This window comes from Orcinus orca, chromosome 6, assembly GCF_937001465.1.
Source record: "Orcinus orca chromosome 6, mOrcOrc1.1, whole genome shotgun sequence".
In the NCBI taxonomy this organism is placed as follows: Eukaryota; Metazoa; Chordata; class Mammalia; order Artiodactyla; family Delphinidae; genus Orcinus; species Orcinus orca.
In genome coordinates this window covers 93,327,513-93,346,331 of record NC_064564.1, presented here as the reverse complement: position 1 = coordinate 93,346,331, position 18,819 = coordinate 93,327,513, and the positions used below count along the sequence as shown (strand labels likewise).

At 37.4% G+C, this 18,819-nt stretch overlaps 1 protein-coding gene across 7 annotated transcripts in view; it reads right to left on the bottom strand.

Annotated features, from left to right (window-relative positions):
- SLC44A1 (solute carrier family 44 member 1) overlaps positions 1 to 18,819 on the bottom strand; it is a 215,801-nt gene that overhangs the window by 73,055 nt on the left and 123,927 nt on the right. For all 7 annotated transcript variants that reach the window (XR_004484063.2, XR_007477859.1, XM_033431227.2 and 4 more), the window contains exons 8-12: positions 18,255 to 18,394; positions 16,873 to 17,059; positions 15,601 to 15,766; positions 14,512 to 14,668; positions 13,740 to 13,823 (exon numbers count right to left, since the gene is read on the bottom strand). Coding sequence is in view for 5 of the 7 variants with exons in the window: in XM_033431227.2 (XP_033287118.1) it covers positions 13,740 to 13,823; positions 14,512 to 14,668; positions 15,601 to 15,766; positions 16,873 to 17,059; positions 18,255 to 18,394 (734 nt within the window). In the remaining 2 variants the exon portion in view is untranslated. The remainder of the gene's footprint in view (positions 1 to 13,739; positions 13,824 to 14,511; positions 14,669 to 15,600; positions 15,767 to 16,872; positions 17,060 to 18,254; positions 18,395 to 18,819) is intronic.

Below are 18,819 nucleotides of genomic sequence, written 5' to 3'. Positions count from 1 at the left end.
CAAGTGCGCACGGAACATTCTCCAGGATCGATCACATCTTGGGTCACAAATCAAGCCTCAGTAAATTAAAAAAAACTGAAATCATTTCAAGATCTTTTCTGACCACAATGCTATGAGATTAGAAATTAATTCCAGGGAAAAAAACGTAAAAAACACAAACACATGGAGGCTAAACAATACGTTACTAAATAACCAAGAGGTCACTGAAGAAATCAGAAAGGAAATCAAAAAATACTTAGAGGCAAATGACAATGAAAACACGATGATCCAAAACCTATGGGATGCAGCAAAAGCAGTTCTAAGAGAGAAGTTTATAGCTATACTAGCCTACCTCAAGAAAAAAGAAAAATCTCAAATAAACAATCAAACCTTACACCTAAAGGAACTAGAGAAAGAAGAACAAACAAAACCCAAAGTTGGCAGAAGGAAAGAAATCATAAAGATCAGAGCAGAAATAAATGAAATAGCAACAAAGAAAACAATAGCAAAGATCAATAAAACCAAAAGCTGGTTCTTTGAGAAGATAAACAAAATTGATAAACCATTAGCCAGACTCATCAAGAAAAAGAGGGAGAGGACTCAAATCAATAAAATTAGAAATGAAAATGGAGAAGTTACAACAGACATGGCAGAAATACAAAGCATCCTAAGAGAATACTATAAGCAACTCTATGCCAACAAAATGGACAACCTGGAAGAAATGGACAAATTCTTAGAATGGTATAACCTTCCAAGAGTGAACCAGGAAGATATAGGAAATATGAACAGACCAATCACAAGTAATGAAATTGAAATTGTGATTAAAAATCTTCCAAAAAACAAAAGTCCAGGACCAGATGGCTTCACAGGTGAATTCTCTCAAACATTTAGAGAAGAGCTAACACCCATCCTTCTCAAACTCTTCCAAAAAATTACAGAGGAAGGAACGCTCCCAAACTCATTCTATGAGGCCACCATCACCCTGACACCAAAACCAAAGATACTACAAAAAGAAAAAGAAAATTACAGACCAATATCACTGATGAATACAGATGCAAAAATCCTCAACAAAATACTAGCAAACAGAATCCAACAACACATTAAAAGGATCATACACCGTGATCAAGTGGGATTTATCCCAGGGATGCAAGCATTCTTCAATATATGAAAATCAATCAATGTGATACACCACATTAACAAATTGAAGAATAAAAACCATATGATCATCTCAAGAGATGCCGAAAAAGCTTTTGACAAAATTCAACACCCATTTATAATAAAAACTCTCCAGAAAGTGGGCATAGAGGGAACCTACCTCAAGATAATAAGGGCCATATATGACAAACCCACAGCAAACATCATTCTCAATGGTGAAAAACTGAAAGTATTTCCTCTAAGATCAGGAACAAGACAAGGATGTCCACTCTCACCACTATTATTCAACATAGTTTTGGAAGTCCTAGTCATGGCAATCAGAAGAGAAAAAGAAATACAAATTGGAAAAGGAGAAGTAAAACTGTCACTGTTTGCTGACATGATACTATACATAGAGAATCCTAAAGATGCCACAAGAAAACTACTAGAGCTAATCAATGAACTTGGTAAAGTTGCAGGATACAAAATTAATGCACAGGAATCTCTTGCATTCCTATACACTAATGATGAAAAATCTGAAAGAGAAATTAAGGAAACACTCCCATTTACCACTGCAACAAAAAGAATAAAATAACTAGGAATAAACCTGCCTATGGAGACAAAAATACCTGTATGCAGAAAATTATAAGACACTGATGAAAGAAATTAAAGACGATACCAACAGATGGAGAGATAGACCATGTTCTTGGATTGGAAGAATCAATATTGTGAAAATGACTATACTCCCCAAAGCAATCTACAGATTCAATGCAATCCCTATCAAATTACCAATGGCATTTTTTTATGGCACTAGAACAAAAAATCTTAAAATTTGTATGGACACACAAAGGACCCCGAATAGCCAAAGCAGTCTTGAGGGAAAAAAACGGAGCTGGAGGAATCAGACTCCCTGACTTCAGACTATACTACAAAGCTACAGTCATCAAGACAATATGGTACTGGCACCAAAACAGAAACATAGATCAATGGAACAAGATAGAAAGCCCAGAGATAAACCCACACAACTATGGTCAACTAATCTATGACAAAGGAGGCAAGGATATACAAAGACAGTCTCTTCAATAAGTGGTGCTGGGAAAACTGGACAGCTACATGTAAAAGAATGAAATTAGAACACTCCCTAACACCATATACAAAACTAAACTCAAAATGGATTCGATACCTAAATGTAAGGCCAGACACTATAAAACTCTTAGAGGAAAACATAGGCAGAACACTCTATGACATAAATCACAGCAAGATCCTTTTTTGGCCTACCTCCTAGAGAAATGGAAATAAAAACAAAAATAAACAAATGGGACCTAATGAAACTTAAAAGCTTTTGCACAGCAAAGGAAAACATAAACAAGACCAAAAGACAACCCTCAAAATGGGAGAAAATATTTGCAAATGAATCAACTGACAAAGGATTAATCTCTAAAATATATAAACAGCTCATGCAGCTCAATATTAAAGAAACAAACAACCCAATCCAAAAATGGGCAGAAGACCTAAATAGACATTTCTCCAAAGAAGACATACAGATTGCCAAGAAGCACATGAAAAGCTGCTCAACATCACTAATTATTAGAGAAATGCAAATCAAAACTTCAGTGAGGTATCAACTCACACCAGTTAGAATGGGCATTATCAGAAAATCTACAAATAACAAATGCTGGAGAGGGTGTGGGTAAAAGTGAACCCTCTTGCACTGTTGGTGGGAATGTAAATTGATACAGCCACTATGGAGAACAGTATGGAGGTTCCTTAAAAAACTAAAAATACAATTACCATATGATCCAGCAATCCCACTACTGAGCATATACCCAGAGAAAACCATAATTCAAAAAGACACATGCACCCCAATGTTCATTGCAGCACTATTTACAATAGCCAGGTCATGGAAGCAACCTACATGCCCATCGACAGACGAATGGATAAAGAAGTTGTGATACATATATACAATGGAATATTACTCAGCCATAAAAAGGAACGAAATTGGGTCATTTGTTGAGACGTGGATGGATCTAGAGACTGGCATACAGAGTGAAGTAAGTCAGAAAGAGAAAAAAAATATCGTATATTAACGCATGTATGTGGAACCTAGAAAAATGGTACAGACGAACCAGTTTGCAGGGCAGAGTTGAGACACAGATGTAGAGAACAAATGTATGGACACCAAGGGGGGAAAGCCACGGGGGGGTGGGGGTGGGGGGGTGATGAATTGGGTGATTGGGATTGACGTGTATACACTGATGTGTATAAAACTGATGACTAATATAAACCTGCTGTATAGAAAAATAAATAAAATTCAAAAAAACCCCATAAAACTAATACTAAACTTTCTTTGGGTTATTTGTATGGAAATATGTTAATATAAATGTTTCAGACATTACATGAGATTCCTAGAAATCTTATATGTTCTGGTATAATGTTATAAGTCATAATTCTAGTTATTACTTTAAAATGTGTATCTCAGAAATAACTAAATTTCCTTGTCAATTGCATTATTATGAACTTTCATTAAACCTTTAACTGTGGTCATTTTTAAGTCTTTTGTCATTTACACACAATTCTAGGTGTACTCTGATGGTTTTGCAAAAATGTTCCTATAAAAGGGTTTCATCTTCAAGGAATGCATGGAAAAGACTCTGACAAGTACAGGTTTCTGGTAAGTGACTATACTGCTGAACTGAATGAATAAGCATTTTCAGAAATCTAATGGAAAACTGATGAGTTCATAAAAGTGCTAACAAAAGATCAAGATGAAAAAAATTACATGGGACTGAGTGAACTGATAAGGATGATTATAATTTTTGTGACTTTCTGCTTGAATAAAAAAATGTGAAAAAAATACAATGATGTATATATTCATGTATACACATTTAGTGATTTGTGGATTTGGTGTTTTTCATCATTATAATAATAATTTCCTTTTGACAAAAAAAAAAACCAAAAAACTTACGGTCCTGAGAAATTTTTGGTTTTGTGCTGACTTAAGAAATTGTTGGTGAGTCCAAAATATGGAAGTTGTTGGAAAACTGCAGGACACGAAGGGCTTACTTTACACTGTGTTGTCTGAAAAGTTTTAAACATTGAGCCCAGGAGAGATGGTCTTTAATTTATGAATGTTCCAACTGTACGCATGTTAGTTATTAAGAACCTGGTATGAAGATGAGGCTTGAGTTATCAAAAATTTAGCTTGCCATTATATGCTTAATTTTATTGGTTAAAAATGCAGAACTTTTCAGGGCCAAGGAGAGAGTACTGTACTGAGTAGGTCACTACTTGTGGTTCATAAACTTTTTACAGTAATGGAGCAGCAAGAAATTATGTTGCTCTTTGAGAAATATAGTATGATTTTGATATATGAAATTCCATCATACAAATTGGCATAACATCACAATATATTACTATATCAGGTTTGTAGGTCTTCTTATCTTGAAAGTTAATATATACAACATTTTAAGGAAATCATACTATTAAATTGTCCTGGTAACATTCATTTGCTGCTTGCTCACTTATACTGTCATCTGCCAGTGTTTCCTATCAGTTAAAAGGCAGCAGGCACCTAACTGCAGTGGTTCACATTTTTTCATCTTCTACAAAGCTTCTTTTGAAACATTCTGCCAAAGGCCTCATGACATCGAAATAAACTATACTTTTGATCTTGTATAATAGTAACTCGGCTGAAAAATGATAAAGAACTTCCCAAGCCTGATCTATTCTCAAAGAACCCAGATTAGTTCCCACTTCTCACCAGTTCCCTATGTACTCAAGAAAAAACCCTATTTAACAATTTATTCTAGAGAAGAGGTTTTCAAACTACCACCTGTGGGCTAAATCTGTACTTCTGTACATAAGTTTTATTGGAAAACAGCCATGTTCATTTGTTTACAAACTGTTTTGGCTGTTTCCATGTTATGATGGCAGAACTGAGCAATTGTGGCAGGGACTATATGGCCCACAAAGCCAAAAATATTCACTGTCTGGTCCTTTGCAGAAAAACTTTGCTGACCCTGGCTCTAGAGTAATGCCAAGAATCAATACCAACCTCACTTACAGTCTAGGGAACCCACCTTCTCGTCCCTTTCGAAATACAAACCACATTTGCTCATTTCCAGTCTATTAGTACCTTTTCCCACAACTTCCAGACTTGTAGCATTCTTTACTATAATTCTTCAGTTCAACAATTGACAAATGTCCTTGGTGATCTGAGATACAATTTCCCTGAAGAGAAAAACCTTATTTCCCCTATTCTAAGATATGATCCAGGGGCTAATAAGCCAGTTATTTAATAAAAGGTTTTCAGAGGGAAATACCCTACCATATTAACTATATACATACTATATATATGTATACACACACACACACACACACACATATATATATATTATTAATGTTGATGTAAAAAAGCATCATTATAATGTCTAGAATCAAGGGTATTGGATGACCCATTTAAATCAACTAGGTGTTGTCTTAAATCCCACCCCCTCAGTGAGGACGAACAACTCTTAACTATGTTGCTCTCCACTTTCCAGTTTGAACATAACTTTCCTTGAAAGAAGAGACAGAAGCAAGAGAGGATCCACACACCTCCAATCTCTCTTCTCTGTTATCATCAGACCAGCTGAGTCTAGGAGCAGACCCAACACTTCCAAACTAAACTACAAAAGTTTTTGTTTGCTCTCATTAATTTTCAGAAGCTTCAGTTCATTTGACAATTATTATTCTTCCTCTGCTGCTTCTTTCTTCTCTCCCCCACCCAGCTCCACCCATTCCATCTACTTTTAGAGCAAAAGGCTATTTGTAGACATGAAAGGAGGCAATAATGATTTCTTTTCTCCACTCCTCAGTTCCAGGGTTGGATATTCTCATAGAAATTTAGCCTTCTTGGCAATATTCCTACAGATCTATGCAACTCCTTTATATTCAACCTAACTGAAAAAAGTAGGTGGGTATTTTATAAACGTTTTCCCTCTCTCAAGGCAGGAAGATGAGCTGCATGTGATACACAAAGGTCAAGATGACCTCTTCAGGAAGAACAATGTGCTAAAGATCATAGCAGGCCACTGAAATTTCCCTCTGCTTCTATACCTCTTAGTTAAAGGGTTCATGCTAAGGTTCTCAAGAGATTCTGAGTCCTTTGTAGCTTTCCCTAACTGTTCTCTGAGCTTTCTGCAGACCACTTAGTTAAGATTTTTAGAGCCCACCCACCTGCTTCCCAGACCGCCTTCCTGATCTTGAGCTAAACTGCCCACAGACAGGCATAATGATTAACATTTAGCCTGTGCACAACATCTGCTCAGGCAGGGCACAGGCTTAGAGACTATTCAATTCTCAGAAGCAAGATAAAAGATGATCACCATCCAGGAATCTTTTTAAAAGGATGCCTGTTAGTCCAAGTGGTCCCTGCTGTGTGCATTTTTGTGAAAAAGTACTGGTCATGTGGAAGAAAATATGTTAGGGCAGAGGATCGCCAGGCAGGTAACCCAGGCCTGCCTGGCCACCAGTCAGAGAACAGCGTCTACATTTTTACACACTTTCTTTTGTTCACTGAAGGACCTAGAAATTCTCTTAAAGTTTAAAATCTTTACATAATAACTCATAATATGGGCAAGCTAGACAGCAATGGTAGGAAAAGGGGAACAGTTATGTACAATTTTGTGGATCATTATACATTAAATAAAGGAAATGGTAAGTAAAATGATCCCCTTATTTTGAGTGAGGGAATGGAAGGGGTACAAAGTCCAATCTATACCATATATTTCATTCAGTTTGGTTGCAAATATTATTTTAAGGGGCATAAGAATTAAAAGTATGTTGCAAATCTTAATTTAAATAGATTGTCTTTAAAACCATCACTTACCTTAGTTTATAGCATGAAACATGAAAGTTTGAGATGTTTGCATATTCTCTATAATAAACTATACTTTAGTTTTCTTTCAGTTTCACAAAAATGTATATACAGTTGATCCTTGATCAACGCAGGGGCTGGGGTGCCAACTCCCCCTCACAGTCGAAGATCCGCATATAACTTTATACTCTGTGTTTTCTGTGATTCCAGCATCCGTGGATTCAACCAACAGTGGATTGTGCAGTACTGTAGTATTTATTTTAAAAAATTTGCGCGTACGTGGACCCGCACAATTTGTTTTTCATTCTATGTTGATTTCACTACATTAGCATATTAAACGACACACCTACCCATGCCAGTACTGTACATTAAGGACCAAAACAGGATAAGAAGGGGGTGGCACCCCACTCCCTCGAAAAAGCCCTGCCCCTCGCTTGGTAGACTAATGCATGTGCCTCCCCATCATCAGCCTCACTCCTCCTCCCTTTAAAATTAAATCCCTCTCGCCAGGTGGGCGAGAAGTTCATCTGTGATGGCCCCACACAATTTAAAACTATGTTGTTCAAGGGTCAACTGTAGGACACTGTGCATTGTCATGGTAAGATCTAGGTAAACTTAGACTAGAAAACTTCCTCCACCTCTAGGTCATGTGATCTGCCACAAGGTACCAGGCTCAATTTTCTCATGTATAACAGAGGAAATGTGCCTTCCTTTCAGAGTTGTGTAGAGAAAGTGATAATATATATGACGTTCTTTGTATACTATCAAGGATTTAAGTAGGTGCTCAAAAAATAACTCCCACTCATACTATGTAGAGAAAAGCTTTATAATCTTAAGAGCTTATCAGCCAGAGAGCAGATACCCTCCAGTGTTAAATGTACTATCTTCAAGTGGAGTCAAAGTAAATCAAGGCCTGAGTAATCCAATGCCCAAATGTAACAGATTCTAGTTGTAACAATCTTTCTACCTAAAGTGGATTCTATAGGTTAGATTAGATGTACCATAACTTTCCTGTCACATTAAGATAAGCACCTGCAGAAACAAAGAGCAGTTCACAGTTCACTCTGTTTATCTGCAAAACTCTAGCACCTATGCTGTAAATATTTAATAGCTTATTTTAAAAATCTAAAGGTCTTTTTCTGAAGTCACTATATTTTCCACATTGTTTAGCATTGAAGTATGGTTTGGGATTATGGAATTTCATAGTGTGCTGCAAAATGACTTCGGTCTACCCTGCCTCCATGTAAACACTCCTCTCTATTATCCTCTACATTCTCTAAGGCAGTGGCAACAAACTGGTGGCCTATGGGCAACTGACATTGTGGGGTCCAAAGACAACACAGTGTTTGCTTTGGCTCACTCAGAGTTATTCTTTTCTTTATTAGTTGTCAACATTTTAATAGCAGGAGATAAAATGCAAACATCCAGAATTCTGGCTTCTCTTAGAAAACTGGAAGAGTTAGAAACTGTCTATAAATTCTCACATGGCAAACAGTATCTCAGAGCTAAGTAGTGATGGCCCTCTTTGGATGGAAAGTGACCATCCAGTTGATCACTCTCTACTGCTCCCTATTGCTTTAGACCCTGGCTGCTGCACTCACTCACAGAAGTGATGTAACGGACTTCAACCGGCCCTGCAGGGGTTTGTGTTGTCCAGTCCTGCTCCAGGATTTTGACTGTGGGTTGCATGCTGACATCAGGAGTTGACAGCAGAAGAAAGGATAGGAGGAAAATGATGCAAAGGGACCTTAACTAACTCACTGTTAACCATTTCCAGAGAGTACTACACAAAACAGAACTCCAACTGAGAGACTCTGCATGTGAAGTGTGAGCCACAGTGCACGGCACATGGTAAGTGCTCAGTAAGTGTTAGCTGGCATTATAATTAGTATTACGTTTTCAATGTACTCTATTGAATACTCTAAAGATAACCTCAGAGAATAAACAGGTGACTTGACAAGAAATCTTTGAAAAATAAGAATGAGAGATTTGCATCACAGGATACTTGAGATATATAATGAAGTATAATTAAATATTCTAGTACTGTACACCTGTAACTTACATAATACTGCACATCAACTATACTTCAAAAATTTTTTTAAATTAAAAACAAACAAACAGTGCCAGTAGAAGAATAGATCAGAAAAGAAAGCCCAAAGACAGACTCAAGTATGATATGTAAGAGTTTAATACACGATCAAATTGACACTTCACAGCAGAAGAAAGGATAGATTAATCACTAACTGGTCCTGGGACAACTGATTAAATCCCAGATAAACTAAAAAATTTTTTTCCGTTTTAAAAAGGGGGAATCTTTAAAGGAATATATGAAAAAATGCTAGAATAATTATTTGATCCTGAGGTGGAGAAAACTTTTCTAAGTATAAAAGCCAAGTAAGAAACCATGAAAGAAAAGTTGAACAGAACTGACAAGAGAAAATAAAAAATATAACTGCTGCACATTATAAAAATGTAAAAGAAATTAACTGTGGACAGCACTATAGAATAAGATTCACCACTCACTGAGCACATGCTTAGAGCACTGTAGACTCTCTTCATCCTCACGGTAACTGGCACTACAGATACTCTTGTTTTTTAAATTTAATTAATTAATTAATTAATTTCTGGGGCTGCGTTGGGTCTTTGTTGCTGTGCACAGGCTTTCTGTAGTTGCAGTGAATGGGGGCTACTCTTCGTTGCGGTGTGCGGTTTTCTCACTGCGGTGGCTTCTCCTGCTGCGGAGCATGGGCTCTAGGCGCGCGGTCTTCAGTAGTTGCAGCATGCGGGCTCAGTAGTTGTGGCTCGTGGGCTCTAGAGCACAGGCTCTGTAGTTGTGGTGCATGGGCTTAGTTGCTCCGTGGCCTGTGGGATCTTCCCAGACCAGGGCTCAAACCCGTGTCCCCTGCATTGGCAGGTGGATTCTTAACCACTGTGCCACCAGGGAAGTCCCACTACAGATACTCTTATTAGCCCCATTTTACATATGAGGTTTAGAGCTTATCAGACATTAACTGAAGTGAAATACTGCAAACTTTTTCTCAAAGCTAATGATAAGTATTTTAATGAAAGTGGTAGGTAGTTAGACATGAGCGGCTCCTCGCCCTGTCCTGGACGGGGTCATCTTTTCCTCCCTGACCTGGACACGGGTGATCAGAACATGCCCAGAGATCTTCCCTTTTTGCGGTCAAGGACCGCTACGATTCCAGCCTTATGAAGACCAAACAAGACGAACCCGCCAGCACAGGTTGACACAAGCTCACCAAGACCTAAAAGGTGCCTCAGAGTAAAACCCGGGGTTCATTATGCCGTATTTATAATAAATTAGCATTGCGGTTTTTGCCCATGTCCCCCGGGGTTTCGCTTGGGTGCTTGTGGGTAAGCCCCTGCGCACAAAGAGAAAAGTCATATAACCTAAAGCTGTCAATCACCTCGGCAGTCAAATGACGCAAGACACAAGGAGGGACTTTCCACCACTCTGAAAAACCAGCCCTACGACCGTTGCGGGCTGCTTCTGATTTCTGGACGGCCTGCTCCCCTTCTCTCTCTTGGGAGGATATTCTCGCTTTGCTTCATAAAACTGCTGCTGCTTAAAACTGCTCTATGTCTCTCGACTGAGTTCTCTCCTTCGGGAGGTCCAGGACAGAAGAATTGCCGTTTGGCCGGTAACAAAAGTGTTATGTTAGCATGGTGAGATCATGGGTGGTTTTGTTCTTGTCTTGGTTTTCCAAACTCTTCAGTATCTTACATTACATTTATTTTTACAGAAAATAGATTCATTTGTAGAATTACCTTTTGAATTTTCTTTGTCATAGCTCTGTTATCTTAGAGTAAAACATAGGGAGTTCTTTATAAAAAAATAAAATGTGGTGGAGGGAGAGCGATAACACTTACTAGGTATCTACCAAGAGTTAGACACTGTAAGAGCTGATTTATCTGCATTATATTTCATCCTAACCTAAAGCCTGTGAGGACAGGTATATTTTTCTCCACTTACTGAAGAAGAAAACTGAGACTCAGAGCTTTCACGGAGCTTGCCAGTTACACTGCTGGGGATTGAAACACGTCTTCAACATCTCGGCTCTCTTTATTGGGCCTCCCCCCAATTATCCACTGCACCTTCTCCAACAAGGCTATAAAAGTGTGGGCTCAATCCTATGTGTATGGGAAAAGGAACTTCATTTTCAGAAAGCAATGATAAATAAAATACAGGAGACAAAACGAAAGGTGTGAGTCGACTCCATCATCTTGGGGCCAGCTATGGCTTCATCTCTAGCAGAGCACTAAGCTTACAACTGCCGAATGTGTGTGACAGCACTAAAAAGGTCCCTTCTTGCACTAGTAGATCATACTCTTATATCCTGTTTTCTCAAAGTTTAGAAAAGTCTCTGGAGCTCATTTATTCAGTACCACCATGACCCCTATCATCTTAAACACTTCAAACAGATGGGTGCCTATCCAGCTCTGAAACATTTCACAGGAACAAGGGTTAAAAAATTCCACTGGTAACTGGTACTTATGCTTAACCTGTCATGGCAGGAAGTATGCTAATGTCTTCAATATGTTGACCTCATTTCAAATAAAATTCCTATGAAAACAAGGGACATGAAGCTCCAGTGGTAACCAGTTCCCATATCGCAACGCTTCATATTCCCAAAGAGAGCTACCAGGTATGAGTTCAGAATCACTCTCCCTAAACCTTTGCTCCCATATTTGATTTACTACTATTTTGATGCCTCCCTTGAATCTTTAGACATCATGCCTACCTAATGAGGATGCAAAATGGACAAAACCTATAAAAGAAAGACCAACTTGTAATTTGTATATACATCTCAGGACTGCTGGGACTAAACCGCTGACTAATGTTTAGTTTGGAATGAGCTGAAAACTTTGGATGTTTGCACATGGTTACTGACCATCTTGACATGATGTGATTTGTTTTCTTCCTGTAGTATAACTGCACATATCCTTTTTGAGATTCTTAGAGTTTTATATCACTGTCTCAGTCTTTTTTAGTCCAAATATTCATTGATTAACTAATCATTCATTCAGAAAACAGTTAAAGACCACCTACTGTATACCAGGCACTGTGATAGTTTCTGGAGAGACAAAAATAAGTCTTGCCTTTAAGGATGTAAAAGTCTAAAGGATGAGATGAAGTGAACAGACAACTCCCATAGAGTGTTCTTAGTGTTTTCACAGAGGTATGAACTGGTGTTGTAGAAAGTCAGAGGAGGGGCTGGGGTAATGAGGGAAAGTTCCTTAGAGGTGATGCTCAGGAAGAATCATTAAGGATCAGTAAGAGTCAGTCAAGCATTGGAAGGAAGTTATTTCCCTGAACATTCTGGAAACTACGAGAGCAAAAGGTGCCTGTGGGAACTGAAAACAGAGAGCTGAGGTTAGCCCATATGTCTGAGAATAAGCTATTTAGTGACAGATACAAATGTAACGATGATTATCTTTAGTGCATCCATCAACTTTTTTGATGAAGATGACTTGGTCCCAAACCAAATTTTAAAGGACATAATTTTTCAGAATGTTGTGGTTGTTACTAATTATTTTAATAATAACCTTCCAAATGCTTTACATCCATAGAGTATGATGAGCTACAAGAATGTATTTTGCTAATGAAATGTCATACCTACTTTATCATATTAACCATAAAACTCCAATAAAGCAAACTCCAGGCAAGCTCAACACCACCACCACTGGACTCCTACCCTTTGACTACCCGTGAGTGAATGGAAAGTGCAATGCTACCCTGCAATCACTTAAAGGTAAATGGTGAGAAAGTCAATTTTTATCTTTGGTCCATTAGATGAGGGCATCAGTACATTAGAATTGATTTTCAGCGACTAGAGAAAAGTGGTTTAAAAAAAAACAAAAACAAACCAACCCAGATGAACAGAGTATTTCACAGCGAGAGTCCTACATGCTCAGATACAGAAAGACCCACTCCGCTAAGAACTGTTACCCCATAAGTATCAATCCCTCCATTTGACCTTAGAAATAGTACTTCCTTTGATAATATTTTCCAGGCCAGTATCATAGTCTTCAGCAGTTAGACAAAAAACAAAAACAAAAAAAACCCCAGGGCCTACAGAGCATGCTAGTTTTGAACAACAGTAGACAGTTGCAAAAAGGAGCAAGTGTCACAACAGCTTTTCACTAAAGCTTTCAAAAAGCATTAAAAGAATTAAAGAACTGTGGCTAGAGTAGACAGATTCTCAGAGAAAATCAAAGATGAAAGGATGTGAATTAAGGGATAAGAGATAAATGTCTTTCCTGAAAGATGGACACTAATAATATTTTATCAATGTACTACAATTAATTAATAATAAGCCTTGGTAAGAACATATATTACGTTTAAAAACAAGAATATGATTGAAACAGTTATACGTGATCAAGGTACAATGTATAACACCATGAGAAAAACAAAACATCTTTCACTTAAGCTCAATAACTTTATCTTGGAAGAAGAAACAATGAACCTATCTTTGAAAGTGAATGTTAAATGTATTTTTAAAACATTTTACTTGGCACCAGGTGGGGGATGAATTGGGAGATTGGGATTGGCATCTATACACTAATATGTATAAAACAGATAACTAATAAGAACCTGCTGTATAGCACAGGGAACTCCGCTGTACAGTAGAAATTAACACAACATTGTAAAAAAACTATAACCCAATTAAAAAAAAAGAAACATAGAAAGGATATGACAATTAAAAACAAACAAACAAAAAAATAAAAAACCAAAAAAACATTTTACCTGATTTAAATAATTTAGGCACTTTTCAAGACACCAAAGGCAACAAATGCAAGATTTCAGCACACATCGAGCACAAGCATTTTCCTGGAAAGAATGAAAAATGGAAATAATTAAAGACCAAAGAATCAAACCATATCATATAGAATATTCTAAATTTTAGAAAAATAAAAATTAAGAAAAATCACAACCTATGCTTCAAAGCCTCCACACTCACCCTTTTTTCCCTCAAAATGTAATGGCTGAATTATTTTTAATCAGTTCAATTCAACATTTACTTAGTACCTATTGGATACAAGATATAAGGTATATAAGACCAACAAGGAACTTATAATCTAGTAGGAGAAAAAAAAAGCGCTAAACATAACAACAATTAGAATCAGAATATGATATAGATACTAGTGCTATGAGAGTGGAGAAGAGAGAGAGAAGACATCACTTGGGAGGTGAGAGGACTCGGGGGAGGCTTCTAGGAAGAGGGGGCATTTGAGCTAAGCTATGTAGAAATGCATGGTATTTCTGCAGTCAAGGACAGAAAGGAGGTTCCAAGGAAGAAAGCGTGTTGAGTCCACACAGAGGAAGAGAAGCACAGGACATTTGGGGAAACTACAGAGTGCAAGAGTGGGAGACAAAAGGGAAGAATTAGATTCTATTAGGCAAGGACTTTGAAAAAAACATTTGCACTTGGACTTAATATCGCTGGGAACTTTGCTACATGCAGAACTGAAGTTCTGGAATTTGCCCACAGAAAGTCCAGAAAAGGGTTTTTCCTTACCTTTCCTTTGAGCTGACTGTGAATGTACATAAGGATCATTCGTGGAATTTTGACTAATGTGATAATGAAAGATCCTTTCGCCACAGTACCAAGGTGGTAACGAATAAGGCGATTCACCGATGCCAAAATAGGTGTAAATGGCAAATTCCTTTTATCCCTATATAAAAGACCAAGATGGAAACACAGAGATGGTTTAGAGTCCAAAAGAGTGAAAGATTAGTTCATTTTTCTTATTCTAGCTCTATGACAAAATGGCAAAGTAATATAAACGCTACAGATGTACCATGTAAAATTAATGTTTCATTGCTTTATGGTAGTTTCATGGGGTTCTTATGCTGTAACACTTTAAGTTAAATAAAACTGTGCTTTGAAAGCTCTTATTAGCAAATAGTTATGGGGTTAATTGTAGAATCAGATAATGGAACTTAAAAAGATATTAGGCCTGGCACCTCATTATAATAGAAAACTATAAGGCCTATTGTAGTGTATACTCAGCTATGAAGTTAGGAAAGGAAGTCACAATACTTGTTCTGATCCATACAAATTAAAAAGACTTGTTATCCTTTGATGGACGTTTATATAAAGCAAAAGTACATAAGACACTACTACAAGATTCGTTCTTCTGCTACATGTAATTTAAGTGTAGCATGACCTGCGGTTCTAATTAATTTTTTGAGAAAGCTACAGAAGACTATAAAGAATAAAATAATAACCTCCCATTTTCCTACCTCACAGAATGATCAACTACACATTTTGTTATATTCACTTCCAATTACTTTTTAAAGAAATGGAACTCTTACCGGTCTCAGTTCCATTTCCTTTAGACAAAACCACTTAGATGATCTTAAGTTTTCTTTCTTTCTTTCTTTTTTTAATTAACCTACAACACTATGTTAGTTTTGGGTGTACAACATAGTGATTCAATATTTCTATACATTACAAAATGATCACCACAATAAGTCTAGTTATCATCGGTCACTATACAAAGTTACCGTCTTTCTCTGTCTGACTTATTTCACTTAGCATAATACCCTCTAGGTCCATCCATGTAGTTACAAGTTAAGTTTTCTGACAAGTATAAATTCTCACCTAGTAAAATAGTATGTTACCACAGCTCCTGCCACAGTCATCTGTTGACAGGCTAGAATAAATTCACTGATCCAAATGAGACCCACCACATGGTACCACCACATGTATTGCAGAGGCCCAGAAACTTTGAACTCCACAAAGCCTTGGTCATTCTGAACAGCGCTGCCTAGGAAAATATCAAAGAAGGAAAGAAGGAGCACATAAAGCATAAACCAATAAGTATGGCTATTAAATCTAAGAGATTAATCTAATTTCCAACAATATGTCCCTATCCCCAAACCACTGACTTCATGATCACAGTGCTATTACATTAAGGGACCCTCAAAGCCATCATATATAGCTTTTAAAAGTTGTTCTATTTGAATATAGATTTTTGTTTTAATATTTATTTATTTATCTATTTGGCTGCACTGGGTCTTAACTGCGGCACATAGGATCTTCGTTGCCGCGTGCGGGATCTTTAGTTGAGGTATGTGGGATCTAGTTCTCTGACCAGGGATCGAACCCGGGCCCCCTGCATTGGGAGCTCAGAGTCTTAGCCACTGGACCACCAGGGAAGTCCCTGAATATAGTTCCTACCACATTATCAGTTATTTAGTGTAGGCATGAATTTTCAAACACTTCAATTTTTTTTCAGAGGTATTACTTGTCCAATAATTATAGACCTAAATTATTAGCAAAGTACAGAAATTAGTATTATTTTCAATTGGTGATGGTGTGCTGAATGGCCAAAGAAGTTACATATAAGCTTACTATCCTTATACCACTCCTCATAACTAATTCCATTTAGACATACATAACCTTTGATATTAAGTATGGCTACAAGCAAGTCTGGGAGTCTAACTGTGAACTGTATCACTGCTAGCTCTACATAGGTTCAGGTCATTTCCAAACTAGAAAGTCCCAAGGAAGCAAGTTGATCTTTGGCTATAACTGGAGTTTGAGGCAATTCCAGAGCAGCACTGCATTCATTAGTTCATCTTAGAATGAATCCAAATGTCTGAGTCAGTACAGGAACTTACTTCAAATCCATAACCATCTTGAAACTGGATATGATTTCAGGCCCTACCTGGTTTAGACTCACTTTGCTGGGATGTTCTAAAAATCATGAACGGGGAATATGTTATTGAAGAGCCATAACCATTGCTAATTCTGATGGTTGTTAGACCTTAGTCCATAAATGTCTTAAGAATTATACCTCTCTGATGTTTTAAAATATTTTAATGCAAATCAGTTTCATTACTAAAAGAAAGAAGTAACATGTCTTCTTACCGGTAGTGCCGAGAAAGAGAAGTGTCATGATCCAATACACCCAAAACAGGACAAGAGCAAGGAAAGTCCAAAAGGGTTGGAAGACTAGCAGTGGCAAGTGAATGAAAACCTTGCCAGCCACGTGGAACAAGGCGATGGTGAGAGCAACCCGCTTGCGCATGACTAACATTATGAGGAACAAGATAACCTGTAGGACAGAACAGATGGAAAGATTCCAGCTACTGTTTTAAGCAGTAAAAACAGAAACTGAACAATGGTGGAAAATTTTTAACATAACCTTTCATTCCAAAATGGGGATGTATCATTCTCTGAACCCCAATAACGCTTTAACAGTCTGTATCTCTCTTGCAGCCCTTATTTTTCATTATATATTGAAAATGTCTTTTAAAGCTAAACATAAAAGAGTTTCTCAATTTATTAATATATCCTAGATGTATTAATTCTTCTACTTTCCCTTTTTCCACTCGTTATGAATCAAAACATGTTGTTTGTCATCAGGATGAGACTCTTAATTTATTTAAATAGATACATGCTTGCCACTCTGAAAATGGGGGAAAAGACGATATGCTATGACCACAAAAGCACAGAGAACTTATACCTCATCTCCCTTGTTGGAACAAAAGCACCTTACAAGCAGGATCCATGTCAAATTTATCCTTTGTCACTCCCCACTCTGCCCTGGCACCTGGCGCAGAGAACTGTACTTAAAAGATGATTAATAAATATTTGTACAATGATAGCAAACAAAAATCTTTTGGCACCAATGGTTTTGCGATGGCTTTATTTTTAGTTTCTAATGCTCAATGAAAAGCTTGGGATTGCTCCAAGAAGTGGACTGAGATTTTTTTCCCCTTTTTTCAGAGAGGAGAAGGAGATGAACCAAAGATATGAATATAGATTATTGAACCACATGTTAATGAATAATTTTACTGCAATTACTATAATAATTATACTAGTTAGTGAAGCTCACCTCTCTTTTTAAAATAATGTTGTTAAAAGTTTAAAAGGGAAAAATGGGAAATACTTAGTGAATACGTAGATGGAATGACACTAGGTAGCCTATTTCTTAATAGACTTTTCTATAATTACACTATCTCATGACAATAAGATGTATGTTCTTACTAGAAAATGATAATTAATACTCTAGGTGAAAATTCCCTTTCAAAAAGCAGGCAGCACATAATAAAATGTCACATAAAATAGCACTCATCATTTAGGGGAGCCTTCTGAAGCCTTCTGAGTATGTCTTACACTGTGGGGCAGAGATTTCATCCAATAGGGATCATGGTTAGGCATGCAATGGCTAAGCATGAGTTTCTGCTTCATTAATGATCTATAAATTAAAACATAAACCTGAAAGATACACCAAGGCCTGTACTCACTGTGAACACTGTAGCTGAAATGGCATAGATGAGGAGGGCCCGAAGATTGTCTTCAGCTACCTGAAGCTGTTCAGGGATAACTGTTTCTTTGGGAGACTTTCTTTGCTTTGCATATAGCCACCATAGTACACCTGTGCCACCTGGAGACAAAAAAAAAAAATTGTTTTTGCAATAACTGGCACAAGAAAATGTGTAACATAAATCCTCAATTTTCTGGCCCCTTCCTATACATCAACGTGGACTAACACAGCAACAATCCATTTGGCTGGGAGGTGCGTGGCTGTAACTTTTTGCCAGCATAAGGGGAACGCCAATGACTCCACTTACATCTTCCACATTAGGCACTTACAAATCTCTCACTGTATCAAATAAACTTCCTTTAACTGTATTTATTATCGACTCTGAAGCTGAGAGAGAGCCAGCAAGGACAGACACCCCTGACAGGAACTGGTCACGAAGAGAGCCTCAGCGCCTGTTTAAACTAGGGAGCCTACGGGAAGCAAGTAAGGGTTACAGAAATCAGCAATGAAGCTGAGGAAGGCAAAGATCTTCTCTGTTGTACAGT